This window comes from Chiloscyllium plagiosum, chromosome 21 (assembly GCF_004010195.1).
Source record: "Chiloscyllium plagiosum isolate BGI_BamShark_2017 chromosome 21, ASM401019v2, whole genome shotgun sequence".
Taxonomy (NCBI): domain Eukaryota; kingdom Metazoa; phylum Chordata; class Chondrichthyes; order Orectolobiformes; family Hemiscylliidae; genus Chiloscyllium; species Chiloscyllium plagiosum.
The window spans coordinates 9,166,405-9,193,571 of NC_057730.1; the positions used below are offsets into that span (position 1 = coordinate 9,166,405).

At 40.9% G+C, this 27,167-nt stretch overlaps 1 protein-coding gene across 1 annotated transcript in view; it reads left to right on the forward strand.

Annotated features, from left to right (window-relative positions):
• LOC122560518 (ras-related protein Rab-26-like) overlaps positions 1-27,167 on the forward strand; it is a 362,870-nt gene that overhangs the window by 229,810 nt on the left and 105,893 nt on the right. Inside the window, exon 5 of the mRNA XM_043711201.1 lies at positions 18,771-18,823. Coding sequence (XP_043567136.1) covers positions 18,771-18,823 — 53 coding nt within the window. The remainder of the gene's footprint in view (positions 1-18,770; positions 18,824-27,167) is intronic.

The following is a 27,167-nucleotide window of genomic DNA, read 5'->3' on the forward strand; positions in this document are numbered from 1 at the left end:
AGTCTGACCTATCACCCTCACCTTGACCTCTTTCCACTATCACATTTCCGACGCCCCTCCCCCAAGTCCCTCCTCCCTACCTTTTATCTTAGCCTGCTGGACAAACTTTCCTCATTCCTGAAGAAGGGCTTATGCCCGAAACGTCGATTCTCCTGTTCCCTGGATGCTGCCTGACCTGCTGCGCTTTTCCAGCAACACATTTTCAGCTACTATCAGGGAGTGTTAAGCTTTAGTTCCTCATTTACACATTGCGGATGGCTGCTGATTTTGACGCCATCTACATTATAGGGGTAAACTTAGGAATGGGTGAGGAGGCAGCGGGCTGAGTACCTGCCCCCTTGTGGTGACACATAGTATGCTGGCCTTGGTGTGTAAGGGAGTTTCTCCTGATTCCCTTTAGGTTTTTCAGTGACTGTAACTTATATCTATTGCTTCTGTTTTGCCTATCAAAACCAGTCATACCTTTGAAGGTATTTTCGTCGGTCACAACTCGGTCTTATGTTTTTCTGGAGAAAAGAATTCCTTCAAGTGTAAATTTACCTTTTCAGTTCTGGTATCATCCTACTTGCATCTTCTCCAGTATTGGTAAGATAGATAATTGTCTAGGGCATTGGCTGTTTCACAGGATATGTAACATTTTTAATTGCACAATATTTCAGCATTAATCCCACAGCCCCTTTCCTTTTGCCTGACTCAGCTGAAAGCCAATATGACAGAAAGAGGTTCTGGCTTCATTCTGAATGTTTCACATAACCAAATGATCCAAAGCGAATCACAAAAGAGTGGGACAAATCGATCACATTAACAGTAATAACTGATCAAGGGACAGGTACATTTTATACTGAAGCTCCTCCACAAACACATTTACCTGATGAAAGTGCATAGAACATACAACATTACAGTGCAGTACAGGGCCTTCGGCCCTCAATGTTGCGCTAACCTGTGAAACCAATCTGAAGCCCATCTAACCTACACTATTCCATTATCATCCATATGCCTATCCAATTACCATATAAATGCTCTTAATGTTGGTGAGTCTACTACTGCTGCAGGCAGTGCATTCCACGCCGCTACTACTCCCTGAGTAAAGAAACTAACTCTGACATCTGTCCAATATCCATCACCCCTCAATTTAAAGCTATGTCCCCTCATGCTAGCCATTACCATATTGAGAGTTCAGAAATGGGGCTTAATCTACAATTCCAATTCTCATTCCTCTGCTATAATTTCCAATCACATAATTGATTGGTTGATAAACATAGGAAACTTGAATGTTATAGTCCAGAAAGCCAGATGGTGAAGGATAGAACTAGATCCAATCTTTACACATTTTGTAAGCATTTATATTAGCAATTACAGAGATACAAATACAAGCATGCACCTCCTAATCTAACCCTCACCTTCATTCACTGCTACCAATTTCCACAATTAAATAGAATTTAGAAAACAAAGCATTGCAGGCTGTCAGCCATGTGGTGTTTGCTGCTTGAGTTCTGAACCATAGTTACTAAAAATGTTCAGAACAGTGTCTTATGCACAAATGTGTATCCACCTGAGAAGACAGATGCCCCATCCAAAAGGGCAGTTACTCTGAACGTGCAGCACTTTCTCATTACTGTCCTGGAACATCAGCCTAAATTGTAGACTTATATCCCTGGAGTGAGACATCTAATCCACAACCTTTTGACTCAGAGGTAAAAGTGCTGCCAACTGATCCACAACAATTGTGCAACTTAATGTGCAACTCAGAGAAAGCTTCAAATATTCAGCCTTAATATCATTTTCACAATGTAGCTGATTCAATAGATATTATCCCTGCTTCAGTTGCTCTCATCCCTCAAAGAGCAATGACTGTGTCCCATATATTTTCTTGGCTCAGATTGACTAACCTGATGTAGGGAACCAAAAATCATTAAACCTTGATAAGATTAATTGGTCTTTCCTGTCAAAATAGATATATTTCACAAAGCTAGCTGGCTAATATTTATTGGCAAACAGATATTTTCACTTGTTCGCTTCTTCAAAGTGAAGGCAGGTAAAGAATGCTTTGATTGCCCTCTCTATTGACTCTCAGAACCAGTGCAATAGAGAGATGTATTTTTCAGGAAGCGTTGCCAGAATATTTCCTTTACTCTCTCATTCTTCGCTTGCTTTTTTTCCCTTGTTTTTCTGTTTCCCTCTCAGGCTTTCTTTTTTAACTTCTGTCAATTCAATATGCATTCTTGCACTCTCTCTGTCTCCCTGTTGCTTTTAAAATTATTTCTCTTTCATTCTCACCTTCTGTATCACTAACCTTGTCATTCCATCAGTTTCAGTTTTACTTCCTCCTGCTCTTTTTATATGTTTTTCTCTCTCTCTTTCTCCTCCTGTCTCCCTCATTCTTTTTCCCTATTGTTGTTGTTTCTCTTGTATCCTCATTGCATTTCTCACTCTTTTTTTTATGCAGACAATGTTTGGTATTATATTCTGTGTATAAGGATATAAAGATCTGTCTGTTCTGGCTCTGAGGAGATGAAGAAGGAATATTTATATAGTTAAAAAGAACGCTAAAGGTATCTTATTCTAAATAGTATAAATTGTAGTGTCCAGCAATTGGCACAAAGTCATTGAAAGCATAACTAGTAATAGCACAATTCCTCACGATACAAATTGCCAAAGTTGTTTCACAAATAAGGCACCTTCTTATTCCAGAAATCTTATGGATGGTTTAGTTAATTTCCACCTTTTCTAGTGTTTGACATAGGAAAGAAATGATGGCAAATGGGACGCAGCAGCTTAACCTAAATCAAAGGGCACAAAATACAGAGCAACAGACAGAGTGCCAGCTTTAACCCCTGCCCACTCTTGACTCACTGGCCATGTATAAACCCAGCATTGCATCTGATCCTGAGGGTTTCACATAAGATGGGATAAGACTCAGTGCCCTCTGAGGAATTACTGTGTCTTTTGTGTCTTATTGAGATGGAGCCATTGATAATTGAAAAGTGTGTCCACCCACATTTCCCCCAAATGAAACCAGGGCAAGATAAAAAGTATCTTAACCTCTGCTGATTTCCCTCTGCACTGATTCCCAATAAAGATTGTGACAATGTTGAGCTAGCTGTGAGAAATACAGGCTGGAATGTTAGACGTTACCAGCACCAGATGTGTATGATAACATCACTGAACAGGTTGATTAGATAATATCTCGAAATGAATTATTGGGAACAGGAGATTCCTCATTGTAAATTGGAGATGCTTTATCTTCAGGTGGGGCTTTTCACTAGAATGTTAGTTCTAAGGAAAAAATGCTTTAGTCTGCTTTCATTTGAACACTTGTAGCAAACGGAGTTCTGTGTCCTCCTAATTTGTTATTCTTAATCTATTCCTGAAATGCTATTGATTATTTGCCCTGTCTTCTGATAGCTTTTCACCTGAAAGCTTGGGTCTAAGCAATTAGGAGCACGGTACATAAATCCCATTGTTCAATGCTGTCAAGTAAACAATGTGCTGATCTGAGTTTAAGGTGTACATTGCATTCGTGTTTAGAATGTTAATCCCCCACATGTTGTGCAATGGTGAGACATTCAGAGTGGCATTTAATTAGACAGATTTTCAAGGTTGTGAGCAGTTTGAATAGAGACTCGTGCAAGTCTTCACATTAAACCCTCACTCATAGTGCAGCACTGAGGTTCCAAAAAGCGATTTTTAAATGCAAGTCTTTCAACCAGGATATTGGTTAGTCCACTTTTGGAATACTGCCTTCAGTTCTTGTCTCCCTGCTGTAGGAAAGATGTTGTTAAACTTGAAAGGGTTCAGAAAAGATTTACAAGGATGCTGCCAGGGTTGGAGGTTTTGAGCTATAGGGAGAGGCTGAATAGGCTGGGGCTGTTTTCTCTGAAGTGTGCGAGGCTGATGGGTGACCTTTTATTGAGGTTTATAAAATCATGAGGCGCCTGGATAGAGTGAATAGTCATTTCCCCAAGGGAGGAGAGTCCAAAACTAGAGGGTATATGTTTAAAGTGAGAGGGGAAAGATTTAAAAGGGACCTAAGGGGCAACTTTTTCACACAGAAGGTGGTGGTGCGTGTATGGAATGAGCTGCCAGGGGAGATGGTGGAGGATGGTACAATTACAACATTTAACAGGCATCTGTATAGGTATATGAATAGGAAGGGTTTAGAAGATTTTGGGCCAAATGCTGTCAAGTGGGATTAGATTAATTTAGGATATCTGGTTGGCATGGACGAGTTGGACTGAAGTGTTGTTTCCAAGCTGTATAACTTGATGACTCTATAGTTGACAGTGTGTTGCTGGAAAGCCACAGCAGGTCAGGCAGCATCCGAGGAGCAGGAAAATCAACGTTTCGTGCCGGAGCCCTTCATCAGGAATCGCACACTCCTCCTTGATGATTCTATAACCTCCTGTGGCATTGGTAATTGTGAATTGGCAGGGGTGCTGTTGTTTAACAATGGAAATGTTTTACCCTGGAGGAAAACGATCATTAGTTCATAATATGATGTGACGGAAGAAGGGAGACTGCCTTGTTGAATTCTAGGAATATAATTTCTTCTATTTCTCTGCATTTTTCCACTTTGACTTGGTACAGGGACTAAAAAAACAGATTGTGTTGAAGCAGTTAATGAGATCCAGGCTGCCACATCCGTCCAGGTCCAAGCGACGAACTCTTTCATCATTGGTAAACAATGTCAGCACTAATATACATTAGCAACATTTCTCCCCCAAACATATTGGATATCTATCAGTCTGCCAGGTGTCTATTTGCAGCAGTTGGCCAAAGTGACTGTGCAATTAAAGCAAACATCTTCAGGGTCGAATGTCATCAAGCATCAGACAGAGTGTAACTCTTATTCAGAATAAATTTAAAATGAATCACCCTTTAAATCTCCTTTATTCAACAAAACCAATGTAAAATAATCTTTCTCTAATCCCCTTACAGAAACATTTCATTAATAAATAACTTGTTGTGTGTGGAAGTGTAGCAGCTATAAATCACAGTGCTGATGTATGTGTCACCCACAATTAAAAACCTCATTAGTATCCCTAGTTGATGCTCAACACCTTTTTTAACTAGCTGTGACTACAACGCTTTTTGTCACACACTTTTTCACAAAGCTTTGAAGTGGATTTTGTGTCATATTTACATGATTATACAAAACAGTTCAAGTGTAATTGTGCAGCATGATTTTGTTGCTTTTTCATTGAATTCCCCCAGTGTTCATGGCTTTGTGAGAGCCAATATGTTTGGAGCCACACAGACCTGAAACACTTTGCCATCGCAGATGGGAACAGGTTTAGCTCCAAGTCCCGAAATACTCGAAATTACTCAACAACAGAAGTGGCAGCTGCATTGGCCTGTGCGGAGTTGTAAACACATGCTCGTAAATGATGGTAATATTATAGAATATGACGGCCTTCTCCAGGGTAATCAGGATTGGGCAGTAAATGTTCTCCTTTGACAGCCACCACCCATGTCCCCTGAATGGAGAAAAAAAAGACTTTCCGCCTAAAGCTGCAAAAATGATTCAAAAACAAAATGCCATTTCCAAAACACTTTTCACAGTCTCCACTTTCCAGCCAATTGAATAATTTTGTAACACGGCAAATGTGGCAGTCAGTTTTTGAAGACAAAGATCCCACGAAAGGCAACGTAAAAATGAAAAGATGATCATGGCGAGGTAAATATTGGCTGAGACACTAAAAATAACATCCTTGCTCTTCTTTGTAATACTGCCAGGGTATCTTTTACACTCTCGTTGACAGCTTCAGTTTAATATCTCAGCCAGAAGACTACACCTCCAGCAGTGCAAATTAGCAGACTGTATCTTTCAGCGAAAGAGGATGGGATTGAGACTAATTGGATAGTTCTTTCAAAGATGGGAAACTAACATGATAGGCCAAATGGCCCCATGTGCCCTGTGCCATTTAGTGTGTAATCTACCCATATAAAGCTCACATGTTGGTGAGTGCTGTAGATTTACTGAAGACGAGATTGAACAGACAGCACACAACAACGTACAAGAGGCTAAGACTAAAGATACCTGGCTTCCTAACACAACTAGAGGAATATACCTGATACAGACCTATGGTTGCCAACTGTCCAGGATTGACCTGGAGTCTCCAGGAATTCAAGATTAATCTTCTGCTAAGAGCAATCTGGTTGAATAATGTCAGGGATGTTGAAAAACATTTCTTCCCAATTTTTGGAAAACTTTTTTTATTAATATCAAACTGTTCGAGTTTGGAGGAGTGTGAGGAATAGGTGAAGATGAGGTCTGCAGATGCTGGAGAGCAGAGTCGAGACTGTGGTGCTGGAAAATCACAGCAGGTCAGGTAGCATCCAAGGAGTGGGAGAATCAATGTTTCGGGCATAATCCCTTCATCAGGAATAGGTTTTTTGACTGACAGTGAAGAGTATTCAGTCAGCTAATGAAGGTTCTGGTCATTTTCTAATTGGTGTGGGAAAATGGGGGACTGTGAGGATGGGCTACCAGTGAGGGAGTGGAGCAGATCAAAATGAGAGGTTTTATGACGAGGCCTCTGTGAATACGTTTAGCCCAAGTTGGTAACATACTGGGATCCTACACACATGAAACAGAATCAGATTGGTTCAGTTTTGTGTGGTCAAAGGTGTTTTAATGTTGAACAGAAACAACTTGAATTGAAATTCCCACACAGCAGGAAGATTTTCACCTCATTTTAGTTTTCACCTACCAATTTATCTTTGTCCTTCAGTAATTGTGGAGGTGAATCGAAATGACTGCAGGATGAAATTAGTCTTTACATTGAGACTTAACCTTGGAAGCTATATTTGTGGCATACCCAGATTTTCAGGCAATGATACCGAGATCACTGGGAATTATCTTCACCTTCTATCATTTTGTAATTTATTCTACTCCTGCCTTGTTAATAATCCCATACGAAGTGCACAGATGGTTGATTTGCAACATTCAAGTTTTAGTGGGGTTAGCATCCTGTGTGCATTCTCAAGATCTCTGTGCCTCTCTACTCCTTAACAATAATTAAATGAAGTTGAGATGCAATGGTTTGGAATGGGTCTGAATCGGAAGAACTGGCACTTACAGACGGCATTGGACTAGCAAACGTTTTCATACATGCAGTTACCATCACTCTTTTGAATTAAACTATTCACTAGAATTGAGAAGATATATATGTAGAGTTAAGACTCATATTGTTTAACGGTATAATAAATTCCTAAGTGTATTTATTTGAACACTTGAAATAGCTTCTAAGATGCGAAAATGAATAATGATGACTTCAGTAGTAACAGAGAAGATAGTGGTGCACTTGGTAATGTGGACAGACTATGAATCCAAATGCCAAGGCCCTGCTTAGGGGATGTGCTTTCAACTCTCACCATTGCAGCTGGTGAAATTTAAATTCAGTTCTTAAAATCTGCAATTGAAAGCTAGTCTTGTCAAACCTGACAATAAAATTGTCATTATGATTCAGAAAAGCCCATTAGGGGAGGAAATCTGCTGGCCATATCCAGTCTGGCCTCCATGTGACTCTAGATCCATAGCAATGTAGCTTATTCTTAACTGCCCTCTGGATTGGCAACAAGTGCCGGTGGCAAAGCCTTGCCAATACCATGTGCATCCCATGAAAGGATTAAGAAAAAGAAAGGGGTAATTTTACTACATGGATATTGAATAGAGAAGGACAAGGACGGCAAATACATAGGAACACCATCATCCAAAGATGTGCAGGTTAGGTGAATTGGCCATGCTAAATTGCCAAAGTGTTCAGGGATGTGTCGGCTAGGTGCATCAGTCAGGGGTAAATATAAGATAGTTGGGGAATAGGTCAGGGTTGATTACTTTTCGGAGGATCGATGTGCACTTGTTAGGCCAAAGGGCCTCATTCCGCACTGTAGGGCATCTGAAAAAAAAATCTGCAATTTCCCCTCCAAGCCACTTGCCATCCTGACTTGGAAATACTTTGCTGTTCCTTCACTGTCGCTGAGTCAAAATCCTAGAATTCCTTCCCTAATGGGTCATCCCACAGCAAGCAGGGATGGGCAATAAATACAGGCCCAGCCAGTGACGTCCATGTCCCTTGAGCAAGTCAAAGAAATCTCCTGAACTTTAACTTACATTGACTTTATCCAAAATCAAATTACCTCTCCTCACAGTAAAAATGGAAAAAGGTGAGGTAATTCAGTGGGAGTGGTTTTATATGGCCCTGGCAAGTCCAAACTTGAAAGAATAATGGGGTGATGTGATCAAACCAAGACTTGTTGGAAATAACCTGTTTGTTTGTAGAAACCCATGTATGGTATAAACAAGGAAATACTGATAGAATGCAGTTCCACAATTTGCAAATGCTGGGAAAGCCTGAATAAAGCCTGAGAAATGATATATTAGGCTTTATTTTGATGAGGAGAATGCAGGGCAGCTCTTGCTATAATCTGGAGAAGAAAATGGTAATTCTTGTTTCCAATATTATGTTAAGCTCTTGATTCTTCCCTTCCTTTCCAGAACTTATTTTCCATACACACAATTGCAAATCTCAGCAGGTTGGGCAAAATCTGTCATGAGAGTCAGAGCTGATGTTTCAGGTCAATGATCTTTCATCAGAACTGTATGAAATCTCCTCAACCCTGCCATTAGACTGTTTGTAGGTACAATGGATCTTATAGCTCTAAATTATATGGGCCTGCGTGACCCCACTATCTGCACCAGAGCCTTTGATACATAAAATTAATTCCTGTTTTAGAAACTGTAGCATTTACAATGTATATGCAATTGAGCAATTAAAGTAGGGTCCAAATAGAAAATGGCCAATGCATAACCTCAAAACTTCTCAGTCAGAGAGTCATAGAGATGTACAGCATGGAAACAGATTCTTCAGTACAACTCGTCCATACCGACCAGATATCTCAACCTAATCTAGTCCCACTTGCCAGCACTTGGCCTATACCCCTTCAAAACCATCCCATTCATACACCCATCCAGATGCTTTTTAAGTGCTGCACCACTTCCTCTGGCAGCTCATTCCATACACATACCACCCTCTGCATGAAAAAGTTACCCCTTAGGTCCCTTTTGTATCTTTCCCCTCTCACCCTAAACCTATGCCCTCTAGTTCTGGACTCCCCCACCCCAGGGAAAATACTTTGTCTATTTATCATATCCATGCCCCTCATGATTTTATAAACCTCTATAAGATCACCCCTCAACCTCTAATGCTCCAGGGAAAACAGCCCCAGCCTGTACAGCCTCTCCCTATAGCTCAAATCCTCCAACCTTGGCAACATCCTTGTAAATCTTTTCTGAACCCTTTCAAGTTTCACAACATCTTTCCAGTAGGAAGGAGACCAGAATTGCACACAATATTCCAGAAGTGGCCTAACCAATGTCCTGTACAGCTGCAACATGACCTCCCAACCCCTATACTCAATACTCAGACCAATAAAGGAAAGCATACCAAACGCCTTCTTCACTATCCTATCTACCTGTGATTCTACTTTCAAGGAGCTATGAATCTGCACTCCAAAGTCTCTTTGTTCAGCAACACTCCCCAGGACCTTACCATTAAGTGTATTAGTCCTGCTCTGATTTGCTTTTCCAAAATGCAGCACCTCGCATTTATCTAAATTAGACTCCATCTGCCACTCCTCAGCCTATTGGCCCATTTGATGAATTTCCATTGAACAAAAGCTTCTGGAAGAACAGAGAAGCTTTTGGATTCAAAAATCTATTCACCATTACATATTCTAATATTGTCCAAAATGTACTGCACAGTAGAAGGGACTGCAGTGCACTGGAAAAGCAGCATTTGATTACATATGATACTAACACCATCACCAGCAATAATTTACAAATTGCTGCTTGTATCCAAAGTACATTGTTAATTGTGTGCATCATTTCAACTATAATCATACTTAAGTGATAAGTAGGAAGCTTGAATGTAAGTATAATGGGTGACTGGTATTCAATGGATTTAACTTGTGTGGTATATTGTGCAGAGTATTTCGAAAGTAATGTCTACGCTGCATTTTTTAACACATTGAGCATGAAATTAATCTTCTGCAGCAGTTTCAACAAACAAGCAGAGACCTGTTTCAGATCCTGCCGAATATTCATTCCTATGTAAGTTCAACGAAGAATGTTAGATGTGGTTAAAGCAGTCCATGGATCCACTATTTTACAAGATGCAGCTAGAAAAATATCATCCTCAATATCTATTATTTAACTAATAACTGTGATCTTATACAAAGAGTAGAGCTCTAGCTATGCCCCTCCTCCTCCTTCTAACAACATGGAGTATTCTGTCAAGTACTGTGGAAAAGGATGTGGACAATATAGAATGTAGGGAAATAGATGATGACATATTGAAAGATGTCCACATTACAGAGGAAGAAATGCTGGATATCGTGAAATACATTAAAGTGGATAAGTCCCCACGACCTGATCAGGTGTACCCAAGAACTCTGTGGGAAGCTAGAGAAGTGATTGCCGGGCCTCTTGCTGAGATATTTGTATCATCAATAGTCACAGGTGAGATGCTGGAAGACTGAAGGTTGGATAACATGGTGCCACTGTTTAGGAAAGTTGGTAAGAGCTGAAAATGTGTTGCTGGAAAAGCACAGCAGGTCAGGCAGCATCCAGGGAACAGGAGAATCGACGTTTCGGGCATAAGCCCTTCTTCAGGAATGAGGAAAGTTTGTCCAGCAGGCTAAGATAAAAGGTAGGGAGGAGGGACTTGGGGGAGGGGTGTCGGAAATGTGATAGGTGGAAAGAGGTCAAGGTGAGGGTGATAGGTCAGACTGGGGTGGGGCTTATGCCCGAAACGTCGATTCTCCTGTTCCCTGGATGCTGCCTGACCTGCTGCGCTTTTCCAGAAACACATTTTCAGCTCTGATCTTCAGCATCTGCAGACCTCACTTTCTCCTGAAAGGTGGTAAGGACAAGTCAGGGAACTATAGACCAGTGAGCCTGACATCATTGGTGGCCAAGTTGTTGGAGAGAATCCTGAGGGACTGGATGTACATGTATTTAGAAAAGCAAGGACTGATTAGGGATAGTCAGCATGGCATTGTGCGAGGGAAATCATGTCCCACAAACTTAATTGAGTTTTTTGAAGAAATAACAAAGAGGATTGAAGAGGGCAGAATGGTAGATGTGACCTATATGGACTTCAGTAAGGTGTTCAACAAGGTTGCCCATGGGAGACTGGTTACAGGAAGAACTAGCCATTTGGGTACAGAACTGGCTCAGAGATAGAAGACAGAGGGTGGTGGTAGAGGGTTGTTTTTCAGACTGGAGGCCTGTGACCAGTGGATCAAGGATGCCACAAGGATCCTCTGTGCCACAAGGATCAGAGCTGGCTCCACTATTTTTCATCATTCATATAAATGATTTGGATGTGAGCACAAGAGGTATAGTTAGTAAGTTTGCAGATGACACCAAAATTGGAGGTGTAGTAGACAGCGAAGAAGGTTACCTCAGATTACAATGGGATCTTGATTAAATGGGCCAATGGGTTGAGAAGTGGCAGATAGAGTTTAATTTAGATAAATGTGAGGTGCTGCATTTTGGGAAAGCAAATCTAATCAGGACTTATACTCTTAATGGTAAGGTCCTGGGGAGTGTTGCTGAACAAAGAGACCTTGGAGTGCAGATTCATAGCTCCTTGAAAGTGGAGTCTCAGGTAGATAGGATAGTGAAGAAGGCATTTGGTCTGCTTTCCTTTATTGGTCAGAGTATTGAGTACAGGAGTTGGGAGGTCATGTTGCGGCTGTACAGAACATTGGTTAGGCCACTGTTGGAATATTGCGTGCAATTCTGGTCTCCTTCCTATCGGAAAGATGTTGTGAAACTTGAAAGGGTTCAGAAAAGATTTACAAGGATATTGCCAGGGTTGGAGGATTTGAGCTATAGGGAGAGGTTGAATAGGCTGGGGCTGTTTTCCCTGGAGCATTAGAGGTTGAGGGGTGATCTTATAGTTGTTTACAAAATCATGAGGAGCATGGATAGGATAAATAGACAAAGTCTTTTCCCTGGGATGGGGGAGTCCAGAACTAGAAGGCATAGCCTTAGGGTGAGAGGGGAAAGATACAAAAGGGACCTAAGGGGCAACATTTTCACGCAGAGTGTGGTACGTGCATGGAATGAGCTGCCAGAGGAAGTGGTGGAGGCTGATACAATTGCAACATTTAAAAGGCATCTGGATGGGTATATGAATAGGAAGGGCTTGGAAGGATATGGGCCGGGTGCTGGCAGGTGGGACTAGATTAGGTTGGGATATCTGGTTGGCATGGACGAGTTGTACTGAAGGGTCTGTTTCTGTGCTGTACAACTCTATGACTATGACTCTAAGTCTCTGAATACACTGTAGTCCCTTTCTTCAAACATTTATCTGCTGCACCAAGCTTGGCAACCCTGGGCCTTGATCAGACACCAATATCCCTGGCAAAATATACATTCCTCCCAACTTATTCCTCAAAAAAAAACAATAAATCTCTGAAATAGTTTTCACAGATGAGATGATGTTAATGTAATTTTTTACATGTCTGTGTATGTCTCAAGCCTGTTCGCATAGCTGCCATTTGAGTGCATCTTCTGTCTCATTGTTGTTAACTATAGTGTTTTGAAAAGACAGGGGGCCTAATGTACAACATGTTATTTGAGTGAACTTGATCTTTTCAGGTGTGTGAGATGGGAACAGTGTGAATTGGAACTCCATTCATACATTGCCCATGTTTCTCTTATTGAATAGGAAAAATACTATAGTTTGTTCACTCTACAAATGTTGTGATTCAATTGATATCGTACTTATCTCTTAGGTTGTAGGTTCATGTCCCACTCTAGGACTTGCACACAAAGCCAAAGTCAGAAAGGATGCCCCAGTGCAGTACGGTGTTGGAGCAGATGAAATTTTAAATCAAAGCTCATTCTATCCCATGTGTTGGATGTAAATGACTGCACGGTACTGTTTTTGAAAGGCAGCAAATCCTGCTGAATTGGCCAATGTTCATCCCTCAATAAACATCACAGATATTATTTATCACAGTGTTATTGGTGGGAACTTGCTATGCAGGGGAAGGCTGCAGTGTCACCTATCTTCCCAGAGTAACTGTACCTCAAAATTACTTCAGTGCTCATAAAGACTTCAAATGTGCCGGGGCAGTCATGAAAGGTGCGTCATAAATGCAAATTGCAAATCTCACATGCCACCAACTGTGTAATCTCAATGGTTTTGATGTTGCAAGAGTTGGACTGTGAAATGCACTGAGCCAGAATCTCCTGGAGTGGCATGCTTGGTCAGATTACCACTCCGACCCCTCTTTCTTTATGAAAGAAGAGAGCACCAGTTTTCCAAGAGGAGAGTTCTTTCAGGTCTGCCTTAGAGAGGCAGAGCTGTATTTCCATTCTGACAGTTCTTTTGCAATGTAGAAAGGCAAACCACATCCCATTTTCTCAACAACCAGCTGCTGGATTTTGAATTGTAAAGGTTCCCAGATCTGTTGGTAAACAATAAGTATATAAAGTGAATGTGATGCTAGGGTGCTGGATGGGTAGGATGCCAAGTGGATAGGTGACAGGTACCAGCTGGGGAGGGCTGTAGGGGCCACTGGTTAAAGGGCAGGCCAGGGAGGGGGCTGGGATGGCGATGGGAGCAGGTTAAGTGATGCAGTGTTAATGGTAGCTTGGGGTGGGCTGGAGAAACTGCTGCAGGGTGCAGGGGGTGGGTTGTAAGTCTGGTAGGAGACTGGGATGCAGAAGGGGTTGGCGGGGGAATAGATGGTTTGGTCCAGAGGAGTGAAGGGAGTGGGTGGTTGTGTTTGGCAGCAGGGTAGGGGTCTGGTCTTGTGCTGACAGTATTGGGGAGAGGTACCGGGTTGGCTTGGGTTTCATGGGAGATCTGATCAGATGGAGCTAGTGATGGGTGGGGGAGAGAACAGGACTGGAGGTGATAGTGGGGGGCTAAAGGGGTGGTTTCCTGCTGAGAGAGGTGTGTTGGGCTCTGGGGTGAAGAATAGGTCTTGGGGAGAGTGTCAGCTCCTGGGGTTGTCAGGTGTGGGCCTAGAGTATGGAAGTCACTTGGAGGAAGTGTACTTGGACTTGTGTGTTAAGTATGGGATCAATTTAACAGTTACAGGAGATTGACTATGCATTTAACAGTTTACCTTTTCCTGCCAAACAACCTTCCCAAATGACATTGGAACCATTTGAAGTCTTGTGGAGACTTCAATGGGCTCCCGACTTAGGAAATGCCCAGTGGAAGATTGAATTTCTTCGGCTATTCAGTTGGAGTTTATTTCTTGGGAATTCCACAGTTTCCCAAATTCCATTTAAACTGAAGTAACATCTGCATGACCTGTAGAAAATCTGCCCCACTGTTTTTGTTTGTGAATACCCTCCCATTTCAGCTCTGTCAAAATGCTCTGCATCGCAATGACAATCAGCCAGGAAATCATCCACAAACAGTATGGTAGCCTGCAAGGGACACCCCAAACACGTTCTCACAAGGTACTGCAGCATGATATCCTGAGCAAGCAAAGGAGTTGGAACTGATTAAAAGAAATTGCAAGTTCTATTTCCAAGCTGCAGTGATAATGAAGATAGTTAATATCTGTTTTACTACCTACTGGGCCCCAACCTGGCTTTTGTAGATCTCACAATAGCAGGCAGTGGGTATGATGAACTTTAGTCTGAGCAAAGACAGAGAAACTTATTGGAAATGTTAGAGTTGTTATGCAGGAGTCTGCTTCTTGTCAAGTTGATCAGCACTTGTGTCTTTTGGAAGTTTTAACTGTACAGTTCTGAAAGGCTCTGAAGGGAACACGTTTAGGTATTTTTGAATTAATACCAGGTTAGTTGGTCTGCAGGTAGCTCTCTTCTTTTAAAAGTTGTGTGATTAATATTCCAAACTAGTGATAATGTTTAATCAATATTAGAATCCTGGAATGGTTACAGGATTGTAGAACACTAGTTGGACCTGCAAAAGCATGCTGGCTATTTGCAAGAGTATTTTGGCAAGCCCTGCTCATTCAGCTATACCCCAATGCTTTGCACATGTTTTCCACTCAGGTACTTACCCAATTTCCTTTTGAAAACCACTGACTCTCTCTCCACCAGCCCCTGAAGGACTGTGCTGGATTGTAGCTACCTTGTTGAGTAATACAGCTTTTCTTCATGCCTTAAATTCTTTGAACCAATCAGTTTAAAACTTGGACTCTCCAGTTATTGAACCCTCCACCAATGGTCCCAGTTTCTCTCCAACTCCTTTGTAAACACACCTTGTCATTTTCATGATGTTCTTGTAAAGGGAGCCAATCAAGGCTGCATCCACCTCCATTTTACTTCCACACGGCCTCCTAGACATGAAATCTAAAATGGGGCCAATTAATGATCATTCAGTCTTTGAGTCGCAGTAGGAGGAGGCCCACACATCACAAGAAGCTCATTAATATTCACTCTGCGGGTTGTCAGCCCAGGAGGCTCCTTGGCCCATCAGAAACACATCCCCTTTTGTTTAACCCACCACCTTTAATCCTTCAGGTAGGTACCCTGAAGCTGGAAACCTAAACCAACTCATCTCAACCCACCCTGCCCTACCCATACCTACAGCCTGGACCCTGTACTTGTTATGTCAGTTGGGCTGCTGGGCTTCAGGAACAACTTGTAGGCCCAGAAATGGCCACTGTTCCTGACTGGCCGTGATGTGGACAATCACATGTCCTCCCAGGAAAGGTTCAGAAGTCTCGCCTCGCTGCCATCATGGGTGGACTTCCACACGCAAACCCCACCCCACACCAGCCTTACAGCATGGAGGGGAGATGGGTATCACAGAATCCTGTAAAATTCAGTCCTGTGGTGACATTCAATTTTTTAAAGCTTTCTGTCTGCATTTAACACTGGACCTCATCTATTTTCATCAATACAGTTCATTCCGCTATAACGTGTGTTTTGCTAACACAAATTTGCTGCAACACGATTGACAAATTGGGGACATTGTTTCTAAAGTGCAAACTTTTCAAACTTCTGTTGGCTGTAACGTGATTACATTGCCAATACTTCAAGTACTATTTCTTAAGTGTGACTTTTCCATAATGCGGGATTGGACAAGGACACAACTACCGTGTTATAGATGAGCTATCTGTAGACATGACAGCCTGATGATATTATCATTAGACTATTAATCCAGAGACCTAGGTTTTTTTCGAGGGACTTGGGCTAGAATCCCACCATGGCAGTTGGTGGAATTTGTATACAATAATAATTTGGAAATAGTGATGACCATTGCCTGGAAAAACCCATCTGGGGATTCTCATTCACTAATATCCTTGAGGGAAGGAAATCTGCCATTCTCACCTGGTCTAGCCTACCTGTGAAGCCAGACCCACAGCAATGTGGCTAATTCTTAACTGCCCTTTGAGCCCTTAGGGATGGGCAATCAACACTGATCCAGCCAGTCATACCCACATCTCATGAACGAGTTAAACAAAAGTGACAGTTAAGCACAAATAAACATACAAACAATGATGGGCAAAGTAGATCCTTTAGCCCATAAAGCCTTTTTACATAATCATGATAAAGTTGTGCATCCTAAAATATACACTTGCCAATACACCCACAATGTTGTGATCTGAACAGCTAAAGAAATTTGCCACAAAAGCATTGAGCATTGTATAATGATATTTATTCCCCTGTCTGATTGGTGAAATTTTTGCTATTAGCTTCCTGTTAATGTTTACTATTTAAACAATTAATGGATTGCATTTTGTGGTCTGCGGCAAAGGCAAGGTGCTCATCTGTGACTATTAAAAGTAGCTCCTCACTAGAATCTAGATTCTGTACGCTGTGGGCCTCCCCATTCCTGACACAGTTTAAATCTGGTATGAAGTCAAAGATGCGGTGATTCTAATGAGGTTAGCCAGCTGGACCTCATAGAATATGAGTTCTTTGATTGAGGCTGTTAATTTGGTCCAATCAGAGAGCCCTGGCTGACAGATAAAAAGTGGAAAAAGTGAGAGAGCTGACTCTGAAGAAGCGGTGCTAAGGTCAAGGAACGTGTTTAATGAGCTTCCTAAGGAAGTGGTGGATGTGGGCACAATTATAATGTTTAAAAGACATTTTAATAAATACATGAATAGAAAAGGTTTGGAGGGATATGGGCCAAGAGCAGGAGGTGGGACAAGTTTAGTTTGAGATTACGTTTGGAATGGACTTGTTAGACTGTTTCCGTGCTGTATGATTATGACTCTATGACTCTGATGGTTCATGTGTAAATGAAGGGTGACTTGGTGATGGGATCAGCTTCAGTGTGGTGTTGGAAAAGCACAGCAGGTCAGAAAGCATCCAAGGAGCAGGGGAGTTGATGTTTTGGGCATAAGCACTTCATCAGGAAACTTTATGCCTGAAATGTCGATTCTCCTGCTCATCAGTTGCTGCCTGTCCTGCTGTTCTCTCAACTCTCAACTTTCTCCTCAGCCTCAGTGCAGTTATTTTCAAAAGACATATCCAGCAATCCAGCCAGCCACACTGAAGAACTCATTTATATAGCAAATACAGAAGTTAAAAGCATTGAATTCCTTCCCTTTTAAATTTCAGATGGTGAACAATTAGAATAAGAGAGAAGCTAAAAAAGAGATAAAATTTTTTTTGAAATTATATAGTTTTTAAATCTTTATGGAGAATTTTGAAATTCCACGAATATAAAAATCAATTGTCAGGACCTGTGAAGGTATTCATAAATAATAATAAGCACTGTGAAAAACCCAACTGCACTTCTTACAACAAAATGTGATTTGTTCAAAGGATTTCACAGTGAATCAAACAGCACAAAAAAGAAATACTGTTCATTTTGTTGATTTTCCAAAGGAACTGGGGTGTCTCACCTGGGAGTTCATCATCATTACCATTGCAAAACCTACATCATCTTTGTTCATTTCATAGAGTCACAAAGTCATAGAGATGTACAGCACGGACACAGATCCTTTGGTCCAACCTGTCCAAGCTGACCAGATATCCTAAATTAATCTAGTCCCATTTGCCAGCACTTGGCCCATATCCCTCTAAATCCTTCCTATTCATATATCCATCCAGATGCCTTTAAATGTTGTAATTGTACCGGCCTCCACCATTTCCTTTGGTAGCTCATTCCCTATACACACCATCCTCTATGTGAAAATGTTGCCCCTTAGGCTTTTTAAAAATCTTGCCCCTCTCACCTTAAACCTCTAGTATTGGGCTCCCCCACACTGGGGAAAAGACCTTGTCGATTTACCCTATCCATGCCCTTCATGATATTATAAACCTCTATAAGGTCACCCCTCAGACTTTGACACTCCAGGGAAAATAGCCCCAGTCTATCCAGCCTCTCCCTCTAGCTCAAACCCTCCAACCCTGGACAACATCCTTGTGAATCTTTTCTGAACCCTTTCAAGTTTCATAACATCTTTCTGTAGCAGGGAGACCAGAACTGAATGCAGTATTCCAATAGTGGCCTAGCCAATGTCCTAAGCAGCTGCAATGACCTCCCAAGCCCTATACCCACTGCTCTGACTAATAAAGGAACACATATTAAACACCTTTTACACTATCCTGTCTACCTGCGACTCCACTTTCAAGGAACTATGAACCTGCACTTCAGGTCTCTTTGTTTGGCAACACTCCTGACTAATTTCAATACATTACTCATGCAAGCCAGCTAGACAAAATCTCTTTTGTATGGCTTAGAATTTAAAATCTCAATTGATTTGTGACGTAATTTTATCAATTATTTTTCCTCCTTTTACAGCTCTTTTGCTGCTATATGATGTCACAAACAAAACATCATTTGACAACATTCAGGTAGGTGGATCTGTACGTCGAGTGAAAAGATCAGACCAGATCATGTATAGGTTCATGGGTGTAATGTCCAGCACCCAATGCATGATATTATGGGGCACTCTAGTTAAATATGAGGCTTATAGAATGGGTGTGTGGCATCATTTTGATACTGTTGTCTTTATTGAAATACATTTTCTGAGTTGCCACTGCCCAAAGTCATTTCATTGCTGAGGATATAACTAACGTCTGACTAGTATTAACGAAAATAAATTTTAAAAATGGTCAAATTAGAAAACACTAAATTGGTACTTTAAGCATTGAGGAAATCATTATGGAAGTTATGTTGAAAGATATTATTGTACAATACATGATACCGTTGTATTAAATCTTTTTACTAATTCAATTGAAACTTAAAATCCACTAGAAGTAAATGGATTAAATCCTCTGATGAATAATATACAGGGAAGCTTTAAACTTTAAGAGTAACACGTTGTGCTATTATCAGACAAGTTGTTCTGAATTTAATGAATACAAAAGCACATACGACTGGTAGAGGTGTGATATTGGGAGAGATTTGAAAACTAGTTGCTCCATTTGTTCTATTTATTTTCATCAATGGAGTGATACACTAAGATTTCTCATTGATTGGATATTTAGATATGGGGCTAAAATGATCATTTTAAGGAGTTTGACTACAGACTGATTTGAGCAAGCAGTGAATTTTGGACACTTGGCATGGGTTGACACCACGACATTGAGTACTGTATATCAGTTTTCCTAGCAGTGAAAGGATGAAGCAATAAACTGTGAACTGTGGGTGGATTGTTTCTCAGGCTCCTGTTTAATATTGTTAGCCAACTCATGGCAGTGAGAGAGATTTTCATGATCTTGTGAAGTGATAAATTATTACAATGGGAAAACAGATGATGGTGCGTATATGTGTGACGGGCTCCTTAATCGTCATTTAGCCAATGCAGGATGGCCTTCTAAAAATCAGCTCATTGATTGTGTGGATCAATCTCTGCAAGCTATTAAGATTGGAATTGAGTTAACATTTTATCTCTTGGACGAAAGGAACCATTTTGTTATGTTTTTCCTGTGGTGTTTTTGACATTCTTCAGAGGTGCTCTTTTTCAAGATTCAGTGAATGTGGCCAGATCACTGCTATTTGCTTTGATTTGTTTGAACTGATGTTTAGTTTTACTGCAGATTCTCCCTCCCCTTCACTGCAATGTGGAAATTGGAGTGAGGTTGCAGGGGAGTGGGCTGGTGCAATGGACTCTCTGTGAATGTGTAGCATTAGATACGATATTTCACACGCTTGGAAGAATTTTCAGCTGTTTGGCTGAAATATTTCCACAGTTTGCAGATAACCCTTAATGTTTTGACCCTTAAAGTTGATTGCCAAGAATACAATTGTACAATGTCAAATGCATGCATGCTATTTAATAGGGGATTTTCCAAGCAGCTTCCAAACATGATGATGAATGCACACTGTGAAAGACTAGCTGTAAGTTCACTCTGTCACCTCGACCTCCTGCAACCCTTCAATAATTTGACTACTCTTTGCTCCTCTAACCCTGACCTCTTTCCCAGCTCTCCCTCTCCTTACACCATCAGAACAGCCATGCCTTCAACTGTTCAGGCCCTAAATACTGGAATTTGCTTCTTAAAGTCTGATGCTTCTCTATTCCTCTCTCATCCTTTCTCTTGCATCATCATTTGCTGTGTTTCAGAGGTAGAGCTGCATTTGGTTTGGCTTTCCTCAGTGTTACTGTTAGCATTGTCATCCAACCCACTTTATTTTCCCATCTATCCATTCACATAAAGACTTTCTTTCACCTCTTCCTCTGTTCTTCAAATACATTCATCCTTTCTTGCCTCATTTGCAGAGAGGCTGTCCCTCCAAGCATAAGATAATAAGACATCGGAGCAGAGAGAGGCTGGAGAGGAGTTGAAAAATTCCTAACAAAGAGCTTATGCTCAAAACATCGACTCTTCTGCTCCTCAGATGCTGCCTGACTGGTTATGCTTTTCCAGCACCACAGTTTTTGACTCTGATCTCCAGCATCTGCAGCTCACTTTCTCCCAGAGAGGAGTTAAGGCTGAGATAAGATCAGCCTTAATTATATTTAAATGGTGGATCAGTCTTAAGTGGCTGAATTTCCTTTTCCTGCTCCTGGTTGTCATATCCTTATGTTCTTATTCAACTCTGCTGCACCATTCAGTGACACCAATGATCTGATAATCTCCAGCCCCAATTTCCTGCCTTTTCCTGCCTGATTCCCTTACTGATTAAAAACGAGTCTCTTTCAGCCTTGAATATACTTGACATCACAGCATCAACATGCAATGGTAACTGTTCAAACATTCTCTTCTTCCAAATACCCTCAAGCTTATATGTAGACTGTTATGGACCAGATCAAACCCGCTCAGAATATATTAATAAGATTGCCTAGACCATACCATTTTCTTACTTTAGAGGTAAGTGTAAGAGGTGTTGCATTCCAGATGCAATTCGATTGGCCAAACTACTCAACTTGAAGCAAAACACACTATAGTTAAAATACAGATAAAATAAAAATAAAAGACTTGGATTAACTCTAACTCTATTAGAATGCTTAATTTTAAAAAAATTACTAATTAACAGCTCCAACATAGTAGCATCCAATAAACACACTCTTGGCAAAGGCAAATTCAGTAAAATAGATTGTCTCTCATGCAATTCCAGCAGCAGGAAGAGAACCCCAGCTTTTAGCTGTAACAGAGAGAGGAATAAGGGCTTCCGCATCCAGCTTCAAGACCCCAGCAACTGCTACTGAAGGCTAAAAGATTAAAATGTCCTGGTTCGGTGGAAGCTTAACTTCACCCATTCAGGCTGCTTCGATTGTTCCAACTTTTTTAAAAATCCCAAGGCTTCAGAAGCTGGTTACGTTATTGGCCTTGAGCAGATCATTTGGTATCTCTGTTTCAACCTCTCTTCATAAAAATAATCCGGACAAACAAATACACCTCTTAAAGCCATGGTATCATCACACACCCATTCTATTCTCCACTGACACTGTCTGTTCACAGTCGGGGCAGGATGATCTGGCTTGTCTCCTGACATGTTGGGCAATATTGCACAGACCAGAAGCAACAAGAGGTGGTGGTTGAAGACCCAGGATGGTGCTATGGTATGAGCCCTGCCAACATGGGCATATCTGCAGTGCCTGCTGAATGCTGTCTTGCCACCGCTAACATGGCCACTTGACATGCTTGAGGAACTTCTTTAGTTGCATGGGAACATGCTGCTGCAGTTTAATGGATAAAGTGGCAAGCCCATTAATGGTACATGGCTGACATTGAATTCAATGTCATTAATAAACGGTAGGGATTTCGTAATGAGGCAGTGATATCATTCCTCAATCATGACATGACTGAAGCAAGAGTCTTGCATCAAAAAATGGCGCAGCTTTAAAGCAGGAGTATGAGGCCTGGGAGAGGCCAGATACTCTTCAGGTGGTTCATATTGCCTCATTTCAGATTGTGTGAGCAAGCCAGCTGATTACAACTCTGCCCAGTGGTTGTAACAGGGGACTAATTCATTGCCAACTTCACTTTTTAGTGCCTCTACCTCTTCTCTCTTTTGTGGAGCAGCATCAGAATGTGGAAGGTATGAGCTCCTCGTACTCATAATTCATAATCATTGCTGAAATCTCTCTGTGGGCTGCAGAGTGCAGCCTTACAAGGCTAATTAAACATTACACCTAAGTCACAAATCATCACTAATATTGCACATGGTTCTAGAGATCACTTGTGGTATCTTGCTGATGGATTGTCTGGAGGACAGAAGACTAGGTGGGAAAGCAGAGAAGTGAGAAAGGATGATCTTTCTGGTGCGATGAGACATTAAACTGAGGCTCCAGCTGCTCTCTCAGGCTGAGGTAAAAGATCGTTATTTTGATGAAGAGCAGGAAATTAATCCCTGGTGTCCCAGGCTAACATTTATCACCAAACCATCATTAATAAAACAGCTTGACTGGTCCTTGCCACATTGCTGTTTGTATTAAATATAATTCTGTTTGCTTTTTTTTGCTGCCTTTAAACATAACATTTGCTCAATGTGATCCTGCAGTAGTTTATGTCTCTTTTTGTACGTCCCTCTACTCTTTAATATCATAGATGTCACAGATGCTTTAAAGCCAGAGATCTGAGCAGAGTAAAAAGGCAAGGCTTAATAGTGAGGAAGGAAAATTGGTGCATTTTTGTGCAATCTGAGGGCTAACCTTATTCAAATTTCCTGGAGTAACTAACAATTTGTGTGACAATCAGTTCTTCTCTGCCTTTGATGAAACACTTCAAGGTCTTAAAAATTGCTGGGAAGTGCAGGATGACACATTAGATTCTGCAGTCATCCTTTGCAAGCTGACTGCTTCATCATTGGCCACATCTATAAAAATAAAAATGCAATACAAATACATCAAAACCCAAAGTAAACCCATCGGATATAAAGTGTGGACTGGATTCTCTGAGGACATGGTGCTGGTGTGCTTTCTTTGATAAAATCATGTTTGAAATAATTTTGTTTTGAGCGACGAATTGCGTGAAGATTGAGAAACCAGAATCCTCACAATGTTCAGATTATGAGTATTAAAATTCTGAATGTTTTTTATGTATTTTTTTTGTATTCATGCACAAGATGCGGTCATCGATTGCTAAAAAAATGTTTCTTGCTCTTGCGAAGGTGCTGGTGAGCTGTTGTCTCGAACTGCTGCAGTTCAGATGAATCGAATGACAGACAGACAGAATGATCAATCATTAATGACAATAATTATATTTACTTAGCTCTGATTCTGTGATTCTCTTCCTAACATTATCCTTTAACTGTGATGCTCAAATTTAATTGTGGCATTTCTACAGTTCTTTCTGGTGATTGGCTGGATGTACCATTCCCGATTCTTTTATTATTTCATAAACCATTGTGAGATCGTGAGAGCACTACCACCTTCACATTCTGCTGCAGGCCACACACCATCCTGATTGGGAATTATATCGCAATCCGTTCACAATCTTTGGATCAAAACTGTGGAGTGTTCTTATTTGTGGAATAATCGCTTCTGCAGATAATGCACGCACCACTACCTTCTCGAGGGCAATTAGGGATGGGAATCAAATGCTGTCACCTGCCAGTGGTGCTAACATTCTCTGAAAGAATTTTTAAAAAAATCTCTACGGAGCTGCCTTGTTACTTGCTCCTAAAACCCCAGGTCTCTTTTTTTTTGTCATAGATTGTGGCTCATCTTTGCATTGTCTTAAATTTCCCCCCGATTCTTGGCAAACAGAACAGATTGCAAATGTCAATGTGCAATCAGACAAGAGCCCCATAATAGTCTGGCTTTTATTTATTCTGGTTTATGTAGTGGTATCATACAGTGGTCACATGCTTGACCTTCAGCCAAATGAACTTGGCATGTCATATTGAATGAGACTTCAGTGAGGTACCAAAGGTACAGTCAGCCCAAGATCTGCCTGCTCAGCTGGAACTAGAAGATGCCTTTGAACTATTTGAACAAAGAAACATGAGTTGTGTCTGTCCATTTCATTGGCCAGCATTAAACCTGCAACCAGCACCATGTAAAACAGATTATCTGGTGACTAGTAATGGAAGTAAATCAGATTTCTAGAGTCTTGCCACACATCACCTGGCAGTCATTTTCATATATCGCATCAGTGACGACACTTCAAAAGTGTCGCCTTGGCCTTAAAGTAATTAGCATATCTTGCGATCATTAAAAGCGCTATATAAATGCAAACCCTTGCTTTTTCTAACTTTTGTAACAGTTGGTCTGCATTTAGTGCCTTACACTCTTTTCGAAGATATACAAAATGCATGACTATGAGAAGCCCATAGAGAAACATGGAGCTCTGAGCGAGTGGGTTAAATAGAAGCACTTCTTCAAATGCCACTAAATGACTTGTTACATTCAATCACACTCAATCTTCAGTGACCGTCATCTGCTGGTTTCAATTCAAGGACATATTCAATTCAACCTGCTGCCAGATTCTGACAAGCTGATACACCATTTCTATTAGATTACATTCAACCAGTGTGAACACAAATGTGTCATTCACCTTGTCGCTGTCTCTCTTTTACTCATCTAGAGTTAGTGAGCAAAGTTAGCAGTGCAACCATTGTCATGTCACTGTGATATTTTTCATCAAGCCTGCAGACAATAAACATCTCAGGGTAAAAGAAGCAAAGTACTGCAGATGCTGGAAGTGTGAAATAAACCCAGCGAACCTCAGCATCTGTAGATTGAGAAACAGAGTTAATGTTTCAAGTTGAGTATGACTCTTCTTCAGAATTTCCCAAGACCTTCTATCATCTTGTTGCTGACTATGACAGATTAATCGCAATCTATCACAAGTACTGGAAAAGTGCAATATTTCTTTATATTGGCACAATCTAACTACAGTCTGCATATTATAGATAGAAATCATTGATAGGTATCTACAATTTATGGCCTCATATTGAGAGCCCAGAGACTACCATTTACAAATATAGAATCTGTAGTGACTGCATTCTTCTCTTCATTCAGTGGCTTGTGAGTCGTTGGAATTCTTCTCTCCTCTAAAAAGATCAACCCTATTTTCTCTAGTCTCCCCACATATTCATCCTTGTCACGGTTCTGGTAAATCTCCCCTGTGATCTCTCCTTGGCCACATATTGAAGTACTCACACTATCTCTGTCCTATTCTAAAGTCCACTTTATGGTTTGACTACCTCTGAATATGAAGCTCCTTCCTCAGTCATACATATCCTCCGTTTGAGCCTGTGTTCCTTTGATCTGTTGCCAGGGTTTGTTTTGAAGTACTAAACCAGAGGTAGCTTCAATATGCATATTGTCAGCAATTACTTGTTCATAGGTTTTTCAGTTAAGCCCTGGGCAAGGCATTGCTTTCAAAGTCCACAAGCAGTCAATTGTCTATGAATCATTTTATTTCCACGATTCTTCAAATGAAACAATGAAAGTTTAGATACAACTGAGAAAATGAATCATTTGCAATGAACTTCTGTGTATTGGAGATAGTTGTATTACTCTTCAAGGAAATTTTGTTCCTGTCATAGTGTTGGGCACCACAGTCAAAGTTATCATTTATTGTGAATTTTGAGTTGGCTTAAAATTTCTGAGGAGTTAAGGTACTTAAGGGAAACCACATCAGTATGGGATCTGGAGTTACACGCAGGATGGAATCAGTGAAATACCTTCTTCAGGACATAAGTACATTCAGCTACAATATTTGATTTCTCTTTCTTTTTCTCTTTTTCTCTTTCTTTTTTCTTTCTCTCTCATTTTCTCTATTTCTTTGATTCTTTGTTTCTTTCTTGAGAACATAGAACATAAACTGTACAGCATGCTTTCTTCCTTTCCCTCTCTCACTCTTTGGTTGTATTTTGACAGAGAAGAAAATGCCCTTTAGAAATTGCCCTTGACGTTGCATAATAAATGAGCCGTCTGTTAAACAAGAATAAATTGTAACAATATCCACTCAGGGATTTGTCAGGAAGTCTCAGAGAGCAAGGCTGTTTGGAAAGGATCATCTGTTAGCTAGTGGATCGTGCAGCCCAAGCTTCATCAGTATGTTGATGCTGAGCTGCAGTTGGTTGAATTAATTGCAATAGGAAAGTATGTCAAGTTCCTAAAGAACTTTGAAAAATGTGAGTGCTTTTAGAAAACTAATTTGTGAATTTCGTATTCATAAGGTTCAAGGATGGACAACTATTTCAGCACTTACCATCTCAGTTCAGTTACGCTTATCAGTGGATGGGTTTTGGGAGTCAGGAGGTGAGTTACTCACTGCAGGATTTCAAGCCTCTGACCTACTTTTGTAGTCAATATGGTGAGGCTAGTTAAGTTTTTGGTAAATGTTAATACCAAGGATGTTATTAGTGAGGATAAAATAATGGTAATGCTGTTGAATATTAAGCGGCTAAGGTTAGATTCTGTCTTGATGGAGATCATCATTGCCTGGCACATGAAGGTCACTTGCCACTTGTCAGCGCAGGCTTTGATGTTGTCCGGATTTTGTTGCATTTGAACATGGACTGCTTCAGTATCTCGGGAGTCGTGAATGGTGCTGAGCATTGTGCAATCATTGGCGAACATCCCACTTCTGACCTTGTGATGGAGGGAAGGCCATTGATGAAGCTGCTGAAGATAGTTGCGGGCCTAGGACACTAATCTGAGGAACTCCTTCAGAGATGCCTGGAGCTGAGAAGACTGACCTCCAACAACCACAACCATTTTTCTACTTGCCAGGTATGATTCCAATTAACAGAGAGTTTTCCTCCTGATTTTTCATTGATTCTAGTTTTGTGAGA